Source organism: Nannochloropsis gaditana (genome assembly GCF_000240725.1).
Source record: "Nannochloropsis gaditana CCMP526 unplaced genomic scaffold scaffold595, whole genome shotgun sequence".
In the NCBI taxonomy this organism is placed as follows: Eukaryota; class Eustigmatophyceae; order Eustigmatales; family Monodopsidaceae; genus Microchloropsis; species Microchloropsis gaditana.
The window spans coordinates 4319-18740 of record NW_005803358.1 but is presented as its reverse complement, the minus strand read 5'-3'; the positions used below and the strand labels follow the sequence as shown (position 1 = coordinate 18740).

The window sequence follows — 14422 nt, the reverse complement described above, 5'->3', positions numbered from 1 at the left end:
CTCGTACCCTAGCTGTCCGCTCTTGTTCCCCCCCCAGGTGTACACTTCTCCTTCCCGCGTGACGGCCACAGTGTGTGTGGCACCGGCGGAGACGTCCGCAACCATGCAGCGGCGCAAAGCCTCCACACGACGGGGAACGAGACGTGCCGTGCCGTGCCCCGCCGAGGACCCTCCCACGCCGAGTTGCCCGAAGCGATCCGAGCCCCAGGAAAAAACCAGGCCCTGATCTGTCACACACACGGTGTGGTTTTCGGCAGCTGCGATTTTGACCACGCGCAACCCGTCCAATGCAGCCACAAGCTTCGGAAACATCTGAGGATTCTCGTCCCCATGTCCCAAGCGCCCCCCCCGACCGTGGCCCCACGTGAAGACGCGACCATCTTTATCAAGAACAACAGAATGATGCCTTGCCGCGGCGATGGCCACCACGGCCACGTCTGCCAAAGCCTCCACACGCCTCGGTTTTTGCACGTTTGATGTGTTGGGGAGCGGGTAACCCAGCGGGAAATCCGCTTTTCCAAACGTCACCACGTCCCCTCCCTTGTTCTCTCGTACAGCCTCCTGCAGATGCTTGCGGAGTCGCCAAGAAAGCAAAGACAGCGGAGTCAAACCGTCTTTGTCCACTCCATCCTTCCTGCTCTGGCTGCTTTCCTTCTTGTCGAGGAAGCTTCTTGTTGTCGTTTGATTGTTTCTGCTGCCGTTGTTCTTCCCGCCCCGCAAATGATGCCCAGCTTGCCATGGGGTCAGCTCATCCCCCAATACCGCTCCTGCACGCAAAAGCAAAAGCGCAATGCGGAGATGGCCGTGGTACAACGCCCTGTGTAAAGATGTCCAATGGCTTTCCCGATCCGCCTTGTTCGGATTGGCTCCCCGGCTCAGGAGAAATCGAACCGCCGATTCCGCTCCCTTTGAAGAGGCCGCGTGCAAAGCTGTGCGGCCATGGTCATCTCGTTCGTCCACGTACATGTCTAAATTCTCGCTACCCCCACCTTCTCCCATCAGCGTGCGCAAAGAAGCGACGTCATCTGCCTCGGCCGACGCCCACACATCAATCGGTTTGTCCAAGGCTATTGACATGATTGGAACTTGAAATAAAAAAAATGTTATTATTTATTTCCCAGGCAGTTTAGCCAGTACACATGCCGTGTAAGCCCTGATGTGGCGATAGGTACAAAAGGATGTGAGTCTCGCAGTTTCTTTTTGAATTCAGCCTCTTTTATTTCTATTTCCTCGTCCGTAATCTCATCATAACTTTCGTGTTGCTATTTTATGGAGCTAAAGAGAACCAAGGTTGACAAACGCTCTCCTCTCGCGAAGTTCTGGAAACAAAGTTTCCCTTCAATCTCCCGTTTGGTTACCCGTGTACACGTACCTCGACGATTCAAATGAAATAAATTTTGGGAATACTTGATGACCTTGCAATGACAAGATCTCCAGTGTGTTGTGGGTGCTGAGTGCTGCAATTAATGTCACACGCTTGTCATGCCCGAGCAATGTCAGTATTCCTTAATTTACGCGGCGGGGTTTGTATTCGATCACGGAGAGGCCTTAGGAAAATACATGTGCATGTATTTTGCTATGTAAGCACAACGAGAGGCTCAAAAGTGCCGCAAAAGAGCCCTATGTTTCCTTGTAAGTGAGAAAAGGTGATTGAACACAGGTTGACCTTGCATCCTCCGACACGCACCAGTAGCTTTGCCGTCAAGCCTCCGAATCTGCACACATGCAGTCCTTGAGTCACCGATCGTGAGAGAGCGTGATGATTCTCGTACCGGAAATTTGAATTCGAGCGGGAAAAAAAATGCTCCCGAGAAATATCCAAGTTAAATGCCTTTTTTGGTATATTTTCTCTTCATTTGTATGAATTTGGTTTGTTTCCATAAAGGACGCCTTCGGAGAACTTTTCATTTGAAGAAGAAACATGAGGACAATTCGCTCAATCCTTGCTTTCGTAATAAATGCTCTACTGTCCTTTGTTTGCTGGTTACGTCCCACCGGCTACGCTTCTCCTTTCAATTTTCTTCTCGTCATCATTTGAGCCCATGATGCCACATTTCGTTGATTCAATGATGCGGTTGGCATGTGCTTCCATTTCCTTTTCAAATGGGCTTGTCCACCGCACGCTGTGTTGCCTCTCGTGCTTGCGCTCCTCATTCATGCCTCTGGATGCACCATACTTTAAAGTGCCTCCATATTCGACTGGGATTTGAGCTGGCTCAATATACTCGCACAATGCCGCAAAGGATTCATCACGGCTATAAACTTTCAAGGATTTGCTGGTGTATTCGTCGGCGGCTCCCTTTACGAGATTCCAGATATACGAAAAGAAGATCGGGGCATTGACGATGAGGATGGCCTGGGCGCGGGCGGGGTAGTGGGCCCCTATCAATGTCAAAGCCTTCGATACGAACTCAAGCGAAAGGGTGGACATACCACCAATAGATAACCCCGACAAGTCCACGACGGAAATGATCTGTCCTTCGGGATCGGGAACCCACCGCGAGTATATGTACTCGTTAGTCCAGACATAATGCCGAATCATTTCGTCCACGTCCACGCCCTGGGACGTAAGAGCCCTGGCGTCAATCCTTGTGCTCATTTCGTAGTACTATGGGGAAAATTGAGTGAAGAGCAGGGGGGAGTGAGAGAGCTTGATGGTGTACAGCGCCTGCGTTCCCCGTCTTACCACGGGATTTCCACTCCGGCTCCTGCCTGCCACAAATTGTGGAAACTGCTTCTTGATGAGGCCGTAGTTTGTGTGAGGTGCTTCTAGGATTGTGTCTGCCCCATACGCAGCGCGCCACCTGAGGGTGGCAGCCCATTTAGCCTGCGCTTTTGCTACGTTGTTGCCTGTTACGGTGAGGTACCGCAATGGTAATGGCGGTCTACGCACACCTGTGGATGTGATGGAGATGTTCTCAATGCTTCTCCTTCTCGGTGCGGCTATTTCAGAGGAAGAAGGATTTCTTTCTGAGTATTCCAATGGACAGGCAAAGGGGCATGCTGAAACTTCAGCCTCTTCAACTTCGTGGACTGTTGCCGCCGTCGCATCAGTTGACCGAGGACGATGCTCGGCGGCGATCACGGTATCAGAGGCCTGACGCTGCGATCCATAAATGCTTCGGTCTGTTTCTTGCGCAGAAACCTCTGAGAGGGCCACTGAATTTCCTGACGGGATCACGGTAACAGCCAGCTCCTCTTCAGACATGGCCACCTGCTCAACGGTCTCCTCGAGGTCAATCATTTCTTCTAGAATCACTTGAGTTTCCCCGAAGACTGCCATTTCTTCTTCTTTCATCACGCTCCTGGTAGTGATTGCAGGCCTGGCTTTTGATATTCTCGGTGAAGCGCAGCTTACTCGGCGCCAGCGCATCAGGCATCTTCCTATATTCACCTCCCAATCCCAAGGCACTGCACGCAGGAGCTGCCGATCACGTCCTCCTTCGCCCAGTACAATCTCAATGGTATGCCATCTGAATGCCTCCGCAACGAGCAGCATACCCAAGAAAAGCAATGTTAAGCCTGGCAAGTCTCGGTGCCAGCAGGCCACATTTACAAGGACAAGAGCCAGGTGTGCTTCCCAATCGCTCGCCACCCTGGGCAACACGGCCTGAAGCTGCACAGAAGATAGCACAGTAGCGATGATATTCTGGAAGCCACAAAGAAAGTCGTGCGAGCGGCCACCAGGACGGGCAAGAAGCGTCATCGAATGCATGGGTTTGCAGATTCTTTTTTCCGTACTCCGGTCCCGTGCTCGCGATCGACCTTCCCTAACGAACAGCATTTCCCCCATGCCTGCTTTCGTAGCAATTGCTCGTGCGGGCAAATGGACCGCTGGATGGTCGCTGAGAACCAAGACTATGTCTTTTTGGTGCCGCGAGTACGTCAGCCTGCTGGTCGCACCGTGCACAGCCTCGCGGGAAAGGATCACCTCTTCTCCATTTTGGTGCCGTATCATCATAAAAATGAAAGCGGGTGAGGTTGAGAGCAATTTATGTTTCTGAGATTCGATTTGCGGACCACATTGGACCATGACACCAGTTACGCCATTGTCCACAGGCGGCGAGGTAGATGAAGCTTTCGCGCCGTCCGAGCGGCAACGACGCCGTTCGCTGCGAGACTGACCGTGATAATGATACCTTGTGTCATTGTTTCCGTCAGTCATCCAATTGCGAACCAGGTCGTCTGTATTTAGCATCAGTGGTGGTGCGGCAAACGGACTAACGAAGGATGAGGTCTGCGCCTGCCCCATTCCTAAACAACCCTGTGCTTTCGATGAGGGTATGTTTGCATTTTGCGTTAAATAGGATATATAAGTGTTAAATGAAGCATTTTCCCGGAGAGTGTCATTAATTTCAAGGAAAGACTCGCGAAACACTGACTGACTGAAATTTAACCACGCATAGCTCGGATCGAGCCCACTGACCCATTTCCTATTTGTTCCTAAAGACGTGACTTCTTTCCCTCGTCTGCAGGATCTAAAAATTCATCTATAGAAATTTATATGCTGGCTGTCTGTAATGTCCTCAATGCAACGTCTTTCTACCCGCAGTGAGGCAGTTCGATAGCAACTAAATGCCGTGCGGCCGATGCCCGGGCGGGTTTAGACACCAGGAACTTCAAAGACGAAGTAGCGCCAGAGGGACCAAGTCCATCTGTCATGCGGCACGCAAAGCTAGCCGCCAATACATCGACACACGCTAGTTCTTATGCGTAGGGTGATGATAGAAGAAATGTGTTCAAGGATTTTTGAAGCTTTGACAGCTTTGGGGAGGGAAGGAAGTCATGTCAGCGACCTGGAACGCCCGCCAGGGTGGTATCGGGGGAGTCGCCAAGACGTGACTCGAAGCATCAGAAGCTTACGAGGAAGAATGACTATGCCGGGAGTTCTAGAGTCTAACGTCGAAAATAAACTACCCACATACTAGGAGAAGAGGAAGAGGTCGACTTTGATGGTACGGCTGCTACAGTTGTCGCTTTTGATAGTCCTTCTCGCCTCGGTCAGTTCCTCGCCTTGCAGCACCACTCCGGCAGCTTTTGTATACCATCGTATGCCGCGTGGAGCGGCATTGCGAGTCGTACAGAAAGATTTTTCAACTCACTTGACTATCCCACAATTATACCAAAAGTCTAATCTATGCATGGTAGCTTCTGGCGGAAAAAAATCTTCTCCTAGTGGCCGCGTGGCCATTGTGGGCGCAGGCATCTCGGGCCTGGCTTGTGCGAAGGAGCTGCAAGCTCACGGGATGGACGTTCTTCTTTTCGACACTGGCAGATTGCATCCTGGAGGGCGGTGCTCATCCAAAATGCTCAAAGTAGACGGTGGGAAAACTCAAGTGCTTTTTGACCACTCTGCTCAGTTCCTGAGTGCGCCGTCCTCCTATGTTTCCACCTCCCCGTCCTCCCCCTCTGACACCTGGAACAAGTGGGTATGCGAGATGGAGTGCGACGGCGTACTCCGCGAATGGGACAGCCAACGTATTGGAACCCTTTCCAGAGGCGGGGTCTTTTCGCCCCGCGCCACAGACTCAGGCGGCGTGCAGCCTCGCGCACTGATCGGAAGCGGTGGCATGCGGGCTATCCCGGCTTACATGGCAAGAAACCTCGAGATTGACAGGCCTAAATGGGTGTCAAAGGCCAGGCAGAACAAAGACGGCACATGGCGCCTCTGGCACTACCAAGAGGAACTGGATGACTTCGACTACCTTGTAGTCGCCCACAATGGGAAATGTGCGGCACGTTTGATGAAATCTGCAGGACCGGCACTGGCGCCCGTTGCCCGTCTCTTGGAGACCAAATTCGGCGCCAACCTCCGCGGAGGCTCGACTCCACGGTTCATGCAACTGTGTAGCTTGTACGTGCTCATGGTGGTGTTAGACGGTCCTGTGCCGCTGCCGACACCGAATTTGGAAGGCGCTTTTGTGAAAGGGGTGCCAGCTCTGTCCTGGGTGGCCGACCAAGGGGCAAAGCTCGGGCAGAACGTGGAGAAGGGCCCAGAAAACGAGGGCACAAGGAGGGCGTGGGTCATCGTCTCTTCCCCAACCTTTGCCGAAGAGCACAAGGTTCCCCAGGAGAATATTCCCATTGAGACAGCCGCAGAGGTCACCTCTCTCTTGTTACAGGCTTTTCGCCTGGCGTTGGGAAAGGAAGGGCGAGAATACGACGCGGCCTTCAAGGTCTCCACTTCCGCTTTACAGTTGTGGGGAGCCGGGAACCCGATCTCTGTGGCAGACGTGTCGGAGGAGGTACCCTTCATCTTCCAGGCAAGCACGGGGTGTGGAGTGTGTGGGGATTGGATGTTGGCCCCTTCGATACCCGCGGCAGCCAGGTCAGGAATAGCCCTGGCAAAGCATATCGCAGACCATCACAAGGCGAAAAAAAAATTGCACGAAGGGGGGTGGGTGGGTCAGATCTTGACGCAGGATATGAATGTGGGCTGTAAATTCAGGCCAGCGCAGGGAGCGAGACCTATCGGAGCCTTTGAGGGGGATAAACCGCCAACAGCCGCGTCCGTGTCGAGGAATCTACAGCGCGGAGGAGGTCATATGCGGGGTGGGAGAAGGGAGGGGCGAGGAGGACGTGGAGGTAAAGGGGGAAGAGGGGGTAGAGGGGAGGGGAACCACATCCCAGGCTGCTAAAAGCAATGTAATTAACTACCCCAGACACTAGAGGGTTAAACGGACGACAGAGATATGCTAAAATCTATATATTGCCATGTAGTGCCTGGTTCGTCTACCAGATCTTCCAGATCTTCTTTCCTTGAACTTAATTAGTTCTCCAGTCGAGCCAAAGCGACCATTGTAACATGCAAGCCCGCGGACCTGACTTTTGCGGAGATCTAAAGCGATCTTTTTTAAAATAATCTAACCAAATATTTCTGTATCTACTGAACAACGTGCGATTCCTGGGGCTATTCTTCACGAAAAGCAGGGCTACACCCGAGAATATGCAGTCTTTCTCTCTATTCGTGGCACTACGATTTGATGGTCTTTGCAAAGGATGAGACCATGAACAGTGGCACGCGTGCACTTACCATATTCCCCGAATTTGTTCCATGAAGAAACTGAACTCTTGTCAGACACCGAAGACATCAAAGTGGCGCTGCATAACGCCGTCGCTTCTCTCTTTTCAAGCGGTCTTAGCCGCCAAATGCGAATAGAATCCAACCAATGTCGTTTTCAAGTCAGCATAGGCCTTTTCCAAGGTATCATTGACGACCACATGCTCAAAATTTCCCTTCGCGAGGCCATACTCGATCTCCGTACGCGCCGCCCCCAGCCGTGTCTCAATGTCTTTCGCAGACTCCGTGCCCCGGCCTCGCAGCCTCGCCTCCAAATGCTCCACGGATGGCGGGGCGATGAACACGTAGTGGGGGTTCACGTCGGTTTCCTTTACCTTTATCACCCCTTGTACGTCGATGTCGAGCACACACACTTTGCCCGCGCGCTGGACTTGCCGCACGGCCTCAAGGCTCGTTCCGTACAAATTGGTGTGCACTCGGGCAAATTCCAGGAAACGCCCTTCCTCGATGGCCGCTTCCATGGCATCTCTTGAGGTAAAATTGTAGTGTACGCCTTCCACCTCTCCAGGTCGCGGTGCCCGTGTCGTGTGAGACACAGAGAAGCCGAAGTAGCCTCCAAACTCCTCAAACAGCATGTTCATCAGCGTCCCTTTCCCTACCCCCGATGGCCCACATATAACCAAAGGTCGCAAGAGTTCTTCTTTCGGGACCTTCACTCGTTGGCTGAAGTACTGCCGGGCGAAGGCATAAACATCCTCGGGCTCCTCCGCCAACACGGCGCTGAAGAAGGCTTGGAGGACAAGTCGGGCTTCCGGGTGTGCATCAATGTAACGAGGCCGTGTTTCTAACTCTTTGGGCCTGTTGTTGTACAGCATGTCCACGATCCCCTTCTTCGATTGCCCACTTGTGCCCATTGGCGTGTTCTCACTTGTCTCCCCCCTCACAGAGAGGATGTCGCTTACCCCAGGCGTAGCAGTTTGCGCCGTTTCCTCATTCTCTTCTTCCGTTTTGTGAGGCAACAAGCTGAAACTTTCCAGCTGGCCTTCAAGGCTGTTGCCGGGAGGACTGCCGGGATTCGGACTCCTCTCCATCCTGTCCTCCATCAGGGCAGTGGACGAGGCCATGTTTGACAAGTAGGAAGGTGAGCTCAAATGGTAAGAGACAACGTCTCTCACACAGTTCACCGTCAAGTGGGACGCCCAGGTCTCGCGTTCCGTCTAAAGTGAAAACAGTCTTTGTAGGGACGTGATGATGTAGGAGGCCCGGACCTGGTCCCAAAAAATGGGGAAGTCGCGGTTAGATCCCTCAGGAATTAAAGCAACTGCTTCATGATCGTTATTTAACCTCGGCACAATGCTAGAAGACCTGTGACTACATTGAAGTCACGGAGTAGAAAAGAAACAGAATCCCCCACGCGCACCTCATCCACACAGTGAGCAAGATGCGCGCGTGATAAGTGCGGTTTCGCTGGCATCGGGCGCTAAACCCAATATTTTGGTGGGATCGGTCATGGCTTTCTTTTCGGTGTGGTTTCGGTTCGACTTCAGCGAGGCGGAGGCCAGACCCCATCGGCGGCCACACGGCCAAGAGGGGCCAGGATAAAAACGTCCTTTGTTCGGTGTCAGGTGCTTCGCACACCAATCACGCTGTAGTCTACGCGCTAGCACTTTTTTTTGCTGTACGCGCATGCTGTAACCCATGAGCAGTCCTCCCTTTGCCCTGCCTCTGCCTCCTGTGGTCTCCCGTCTTACTTGATCTTCACTTGACCGTTCATGTCACACTTTCGCCTTCCCGCAACTTTAGGCCGATGAGTTTTGCTGGTTTTGGGACGGCAAGTCAGCCCCAACAAAATTCCCAAACGCCCAAGCCTTTCAGCTCTTTTGGAGCCCCTGCTCCTGCGTCCCTATTCGGCACGCCTGCCGCTGCTTCCGCCACCGGGGCTTTTGGATCAACAAACGCATTCGGAAGGTGAGGTGCAAAAAAAGCAAAACAAGACTGGAACAAGATGTAGGGTGTCATAAAGAAAGCATAACATCTTGTGTCACCGTTCCAGTTAGTTGCTTTTTTGTGAAGCATCCCGACGCTGATCCCTCATTCCTGTACACGTAACCTTAGTCAACCACAGCAGCAGCAGCAGCAACAGCAGCAGCAGCAACAACAACAACAACAGCAGCAGCAGCCTTCTTTATTTGGTGGTTTTGGCCTTAATGCATCGGGGACGACAACAGGAACCGCCTCGCGCCAACCCTTTGGAGCCTCTGCATATGGCAGTACTGGCAGTACTACAGCTGGCCTCTTTGGAACGCCCGCCGCGTCATCCAGTCCCTTTGGAATGACGGCAGGGACATCGGCACAAAAGCCTCCAACCCCTGGCTTTTTTGGTGGTACCAGTGGGTTTGGCGGCGGGGAAGGGGGATTTGGCGGGATGGGGGGCGTCGGACGACATCCCGGAGCTGGTCAGGGTCCCAACACTGTGGGCGCTGGAGCGATGGGAAGCATGGGCGGGATGCCATTCGCTGCCCCCACACCGCAACAGCAGGAGCAGCAGCGGCAATTGCAGCAGCGACAGTTCTGGGAGCAGGAGCTAAACATGCTTCGGGAGGCCTACCTGCCTCACGACCAGCCAGCGTCGCAAGCACTGCAGCAACAGCAACCGCAGCTTGGAATGTTCGCGTCTTCCCTTCAGCCGCAGCAGCAGCCTTCTCGGGTTGTTGACTACAAATTTGCCTTCCGCGTGACGGACACGAGCACGGGGGTGCCCAGAGAAGTCGAGTTGAGAGATCGAAGCGCAATCGAGGCCAAGCTGAAGGGCCAGCAGGAAGAGATGCGTCGAGTGCAAGAGCACGTGGAAAGGCTGGGAGGAGGGGTCAAAGCCTTGTATAGCCAGGCACGGGCTGCAAAAGAGAGGCTGGCGCGTTGTCGGGATGCGCACATGGAGCTCACCAACAGGTTCTTGGCGGTACTGCAGCGCCTGCAAGTCCTCCGCCAGGTGAACCGTCCCATTTCTCAGGAAGAAAAACAAACGAAAGACCGCTTGGAGAGCATGCTAGGACGACTGGAAGGTGCGATTCGGACTTTGAACGAAGTTGGCGGCGTGGTGGAGGAGGATGAACTCGATCGAAGGGAGGAGCCCCGGCAAGAGTTGACATGCGACCTGGCCCGCGAGGACGTTCACCTGTTGCAACAGGCGTTGGAAAAACAGCAAGGAGGGCTAGATTTCTTGACGACAGCCTTGGGCAGGGATTGTCAAGGGGTGGAGCTTCTCAAGGAGAAGCTAGACGAGGTCCGGGCAGGGAGGGGGGGGGTCGTGTAGGCACTTGGAGCGCTAAAGTTCGTAGAGGACTGCAAATCAACGATGACCGCAACACAACCGACGCCGCCTCCCAACAATCATGTGCTGGCTGGGAAACCCCAATCCTCTTTTGTCGATGGCCGCGCACTGAACGAAGTTGAGGGCATTTGGGTGCTTCACGCTGCGTTATTTCTTTTGCCCGTCCTCCCGACTGTCGAGAAGACATGTAGTCACGGACTGATATTTCGGAATCTGTCGCCCTTTCATTTGTACTCAGAGGCTGACTTGGGACTAATTTTGACAGCACGTCTACAAAATACACATATTCAGAACACGGAGGGCCATTCCATTCCTTTCTACCCATTATTACATGAACCCTAAACACGTCCTGACGCTCCTTCCCATCTTTCTTCTGTTCATTCCTCCACTTCTTGCTCCTCTTCTCCCTCCTCCTCTCCCTCCTCGTCCTCCTCGTCTCCCTCCTCCCCCTCCTCCCCGCTGTTCAAACAAGTCGGGCACCGAATGAAGTACGCCTGCTTGGTGAAGTAACCCAACGCCTCCAGCGGTTTCCATCGACCCAAGGACTCGATGTTTTCATCTTCCAGGCAATCCTCGCAATAACTGCGCGGGCACTCCACGCAACGAAAGAGTAAGCCACCCGCCGCAGCCGTCGTACGGCGACACCCGTGACAGTTGTGGTGGGGGCAGACCATGATATTCGCGGGCCCTGCACCCTCCACTGCCTTCTTCGTGAAATTCGACAAACAGGACGTATGAAACACTTTGGGGCAATACCCGCATTTGAAATTTTGCCCTTTTTTGGACGGGTCCGCTATCAAGGCCTTCTGGCAGAGGAAACAACCTGATTCATGGTCCCAGTCGCGGCGCAGACGCCTCGGTCCGCTCGACGTGGTGTCTTCCTTCGACCCACCGGACCCTGTCGCCTCCGCGGCGGCATCCTTTTGCGACTGCAAGTACTCGTCCGCCAGCACGGGCACGGATCGTCCGTATCCCGAGCCACGTCCATCCACCATCACCAAACGCTGCTTCCTCTTTCTCACTCCCAGTTCCACCAGGTCCTGGCTCCCTCCACGCTTCCCATACGCGCCGCCAAAGTCTGGCTTGGCTTTCTCGTAGTTCACACCTTCCAGGTGCCGCACGTCTACTTCCTCCAAATCCCCCGTGGCCGCTTGCTGCCAGAAACCCGCCACCGCTTTCTCCTGATCCTCTGCATCCTCCTCCAGTGCCCCATTCCCATTCCCACCTTCGCTTTTTCCTCCAGCACCTGTCGACGACCCGTCTTTCAACCCCAAGAGCACGTCCAGTTCGTCATCAGTCAAATCGCCCTTGTTCGTGTCGAAAAGGGCCGTCACGCCCGTCCGAATCATCCGAGCCACTTCGTCCCGTGCCAACGCCGTATTCGAGCCCACTTTACCCATCTCCTCGACAGGATCCTCGTCCACGTTCTCCTCTCCGCCGCCCTCGTACGTGTCTTCATCCCCTGCCCCGTCGTCAGCCAAATCATCCAGGGTCGTATCTCCTTTCTCTCCTTCCTCGCGCTCCGCGACTATCTCGTTCAAGAACAATTTCTTGTGCGCACGACTCACCATCCGTTCCTCCACTGAGGCTCGCACCACCAGTCGATAGACGCGTACAGGCTTTGTTTGGCCGATGCGATGGGCGCGCTCCATCGCTTGCAAGTCCACCTGTGTTGTCAAGGGAAGAAATATAGAAGAAAAGCCCCGATAAATAATCGTGATAAGGAAAATAGCTTACCGAGTATATTCAAAAGCAACGAAATGATACAAAGAAGTAGACGTCCCTCCTTCACATCGGCATCCCATTCCAAAATCGTACCTGAGGATTCCAATCTGAGTCATACAACACCACAGTATCGGCCGAGGCCAAGTTAATCCCTACACCGCCTGCGCGGGTAGATATCAAAAATACGAATAGGTTGGACCCTGGAGCGTTGAAGCGACGCATATCCAAACGTCGTTGAACTCTGTTGGTACTTCCGTCCAACCGCACGTATTCGTGACCCCGCATTTGGCAATATTCTTCGAGAATATCAAGCATGGAAGTGAACTGAGAGAAGAGAAGGACGCGGTGGCCGTCCGCTTTCATCTTGGGAAGCATGCGATCCAAGACTTTCAATTTCCCAGAAGCTTCGACCATCTCTTCGCCAACAGTGTACCCGGAATCGGACATCAGGTACGGATGATTGCATACTTTGCGGAGTTGGAGGAGAATATTGAGAAGTTTCCGCCATTCCGGATCGGCCATCTCGTGTGCACCTCCGGCTCCTGTAGTTAGGACCTCATTTCGCACCCCTGTTAGCACCCGCTTATACCACGTACGCTGGTATTCGGACAGACCGCACACGACAGCCAACTCGGTTTTAGGAGGGAGAGTCATGGAGATTTGGTCTTTCCGACGACGCAGCATGAGGAGAGAGAGCAAGGCCCTCGCTTCCTTCATGCGCGCGACGTCCATGACGCCGCGTTGAGCATCGAAGCCCTCTTCGAACTTTTCGGCCGAGGCAGTGGTGAACACGTCGGGAAGAAGGTAATGGAAGAGGGCCCAAAGCTCGCGAAGGTTATTCTGACAAGGTGTGCCGGTCAGAATGATGCGGTAAAAGGCGGGCAGCTTCCGAAGGTTTTCGGAAAGCTGAGACTTCTCGTTCTTGAGGCGGTGGCCTTCGTCAACGATCAGGACACGCCAGAAAAACTTCCGTCGGAAGTAGGATATTTCGGAAGTGAGCATTTCGTACGTTGTCACCACCACATCGAACTCCCGGACGTCCGTCAGCTCTTCTTGCTTGATACGCGCTCGCTCCTGCTTGGGACCATGGAAACGAATGCATCGCATCGAGGGGCAGAAGCGTTCGATTTCACTCATCCAATTCGACATGACAGAGAGAGGAACCACGACCAAGTGGGGCCCTAAGATATGCAAATTGTCCTTCAAATACGCCAGGAAAGCAATACTCTGTAAAGTCTTGCCCAGTCCCATTTGATCCCCTAAGATGGCCGGTACGGCATTGCGGTATTGATGGACAAGCCAGCTCAGTCCTTGCACTTGATGCTCGTGTAATTTAGCCTGGATGGTCCGACTTGCCTCCACCAGCGGTACACCGTCCATCGGAGCGATGCGCGGCAGTGTAACGGGCAGTGGCGTGGAAGAAGCCACTGCTTCGACAGCGTTCCGAGATACGTACCCAGATGATGGGTCGCTTTCCCCCTCCGCTACAGCCTTATCTTTCCTGTCACTCGTTATATCGTCCGCCCTCTTGCTACTGTCCACCTCTTCCACGTCAGCCATTGTCGCCTCCTTGGCAGTCTCCTGAGTCTCATGAGCTTTTACGATAGATCCATCCTCTTTCCTATCAATTGCCGTCGTTGAATTTTCTTCCTTAATTTTTTGCGAGACATTGGCCTTCTGCTCCTCAACTCCAACTTCAGTTTTGCTAACTTCAGATTCCAATTGTTCTTTAAGTTTTGCCTCGGTGCGCCTTGCGTATTCCAAAGCCTCTTTTACAGGAGCCAGCAACGCCTCTGGTTGCGACTGTCCATCCTCTAGCAAAAATCCATATGCTCGTTGTGCGTCGGCCAGTGACGAAGCTTGTACTTTCTTGAGCGCGACTTTCAACCAGCGTTCTCGTTCCTTGAATATCGGATCCATCGTGGGGGGCTTCCGCTGAAGTACTGCCGGAGCCACGGGATTGGCTGCAGGCACTTGGTTACTTACGATGCGGAGTGCAATCGGAGCTGATTGCCCGTCAATACCTTTTGCTTGATACTGAAGACTTGAGTGTTGTTGGCCTTGTTGCGGTTGATGGGGTCGGTGCGATTGCTGCTGTTGTTGCTGTTGCAGCCTGGAAGCTGAGAGAGGAAGCGCAGAATGAGGCCTTGCTGTCGAAGAATTAGCAAAAGGGCCATTGGAATGGTTGACTAAACAAGAATTGCCGCCAGAGCCGTTGGGTAGAGAGAGAATCGCATTAACAGAGCTCGATGTGTGAGCTTTCTGGGAAGGCGGTGGATGGACTGAGTGAGAATACACCGTATGCTGACCTTGCTGTCGCTGCTGCTGCTGCTGCTGTTGTTGTT

General features: G+C 53.5%; 5 protein-coding genes across 5 annotated transcripts; 1 reads left to right on the top strand and 4 right to left on the bottom strand.

Annotated features, from left to right (window-relative positions):
* Positions 1 to 1631, bottom strand: NGA_0257820 (uncharacterized protein; the record flags this gene model as incomplete). The annotated part of the gene is made up of 2 exons (XM_005854187.1): positions 1373 to 1631; positions 1 to 1153 (listed from the first exon to the last, which is right to left on the bottom strand). A coding segment is annotated over exon 2 (1077 nt), but the record flags the coding sequence as incomplete, so codon positions are not given.
* Positions 1632 to 1984: 353 nt separating this feature from the next.
* Positions 1985 to 3298, bottom strand: NGA_0211001 (phosphoinositol transporter; the record flags this gene model as incomplete). Its single annotated transcript, XM_005854185.1, has 2 exons — positions 1985 to 2608; positions 2687 to 3298. The coding sequence occupies 2 exons, from the start codon at positions 3296 to 3298 to the stop codon at positions 1985 to 1987; spliced, it is 1236 nt and encodes a 411-aa protein (XP_005854247.1).
* A 3830-nt stretch (positions 3299 to 7128) lies between these two features.
* On the bottom strand, positions 7129 to 8145 carry GMK (guanylate kinase; the record flags this gene model as incomplete). The annotated part of the gene is made up of 1 exon (XM_005854184.1): positions 7129 to 8145. The coding sequence occupies one exon, from the start codon at positions 8143 to 8145 to the stop codon at positions 7129 to 7131; it is 1017 nt and encodes a 338-aa protein (XP_005854246.1).
* A 671-nt stretch (positions 8146 to 8816) lies between these two features.
* NGA_0211101 (carbohydratebinding protein) lies at positions 8817 to 10390 on the top strand. The gene is made up of 2 exons (XM_005854186.1): positions 8817 to 8989; positions 9137 to 10390. The coding sequence occupies exons 1-2, from the start codon at positions 8829 to 8831 to the stop codon at positions 10332 to 10334; spliced, it is 1359 nt and encodes a 452-aa protein (XP_005854248.1). The 5' UTR covers positions 8817 to 8828; the 3' UTR covers positions 10335 to 10390.
* A 40-nt stretch (positions 10391 to 10430) lies between these two features.
* On the bottom strand, positions 10431 to 14420 carry NGA_0210810 (swi snf-related matrix-associated actin-dependent regulator of chromatin a1; the record flags this gene model as incomplete). The annotated part of the gene is made up of 2 exons (XM_005854183.1): positions 10431 to 12019; positions 12171 to 14420. Coding segments are annotated over 2 exons (3540 nt in total), but the record flags the coding sequence as incomplete, so codon positions are not given.
* Positions 14421 to 14422: the final 2 nt, after the last annotated feature.

Coding starts and splice junctions, on each gene's coding strand:
- NGA_0211101 (XM_005854186.1), top strand. CDS start 8,829: ATGAGTTTTGCTGGTTTTGGGACGGCAAGTCAGCCCCAACAAAATTCC. Junction 8,990..9,136: donor TCAACAAACGCATTCGGAAG/GTGAGGTGCAAA, acceptor ACGTAACCTTAG/TCAACCACAGCAGCAGCAGC.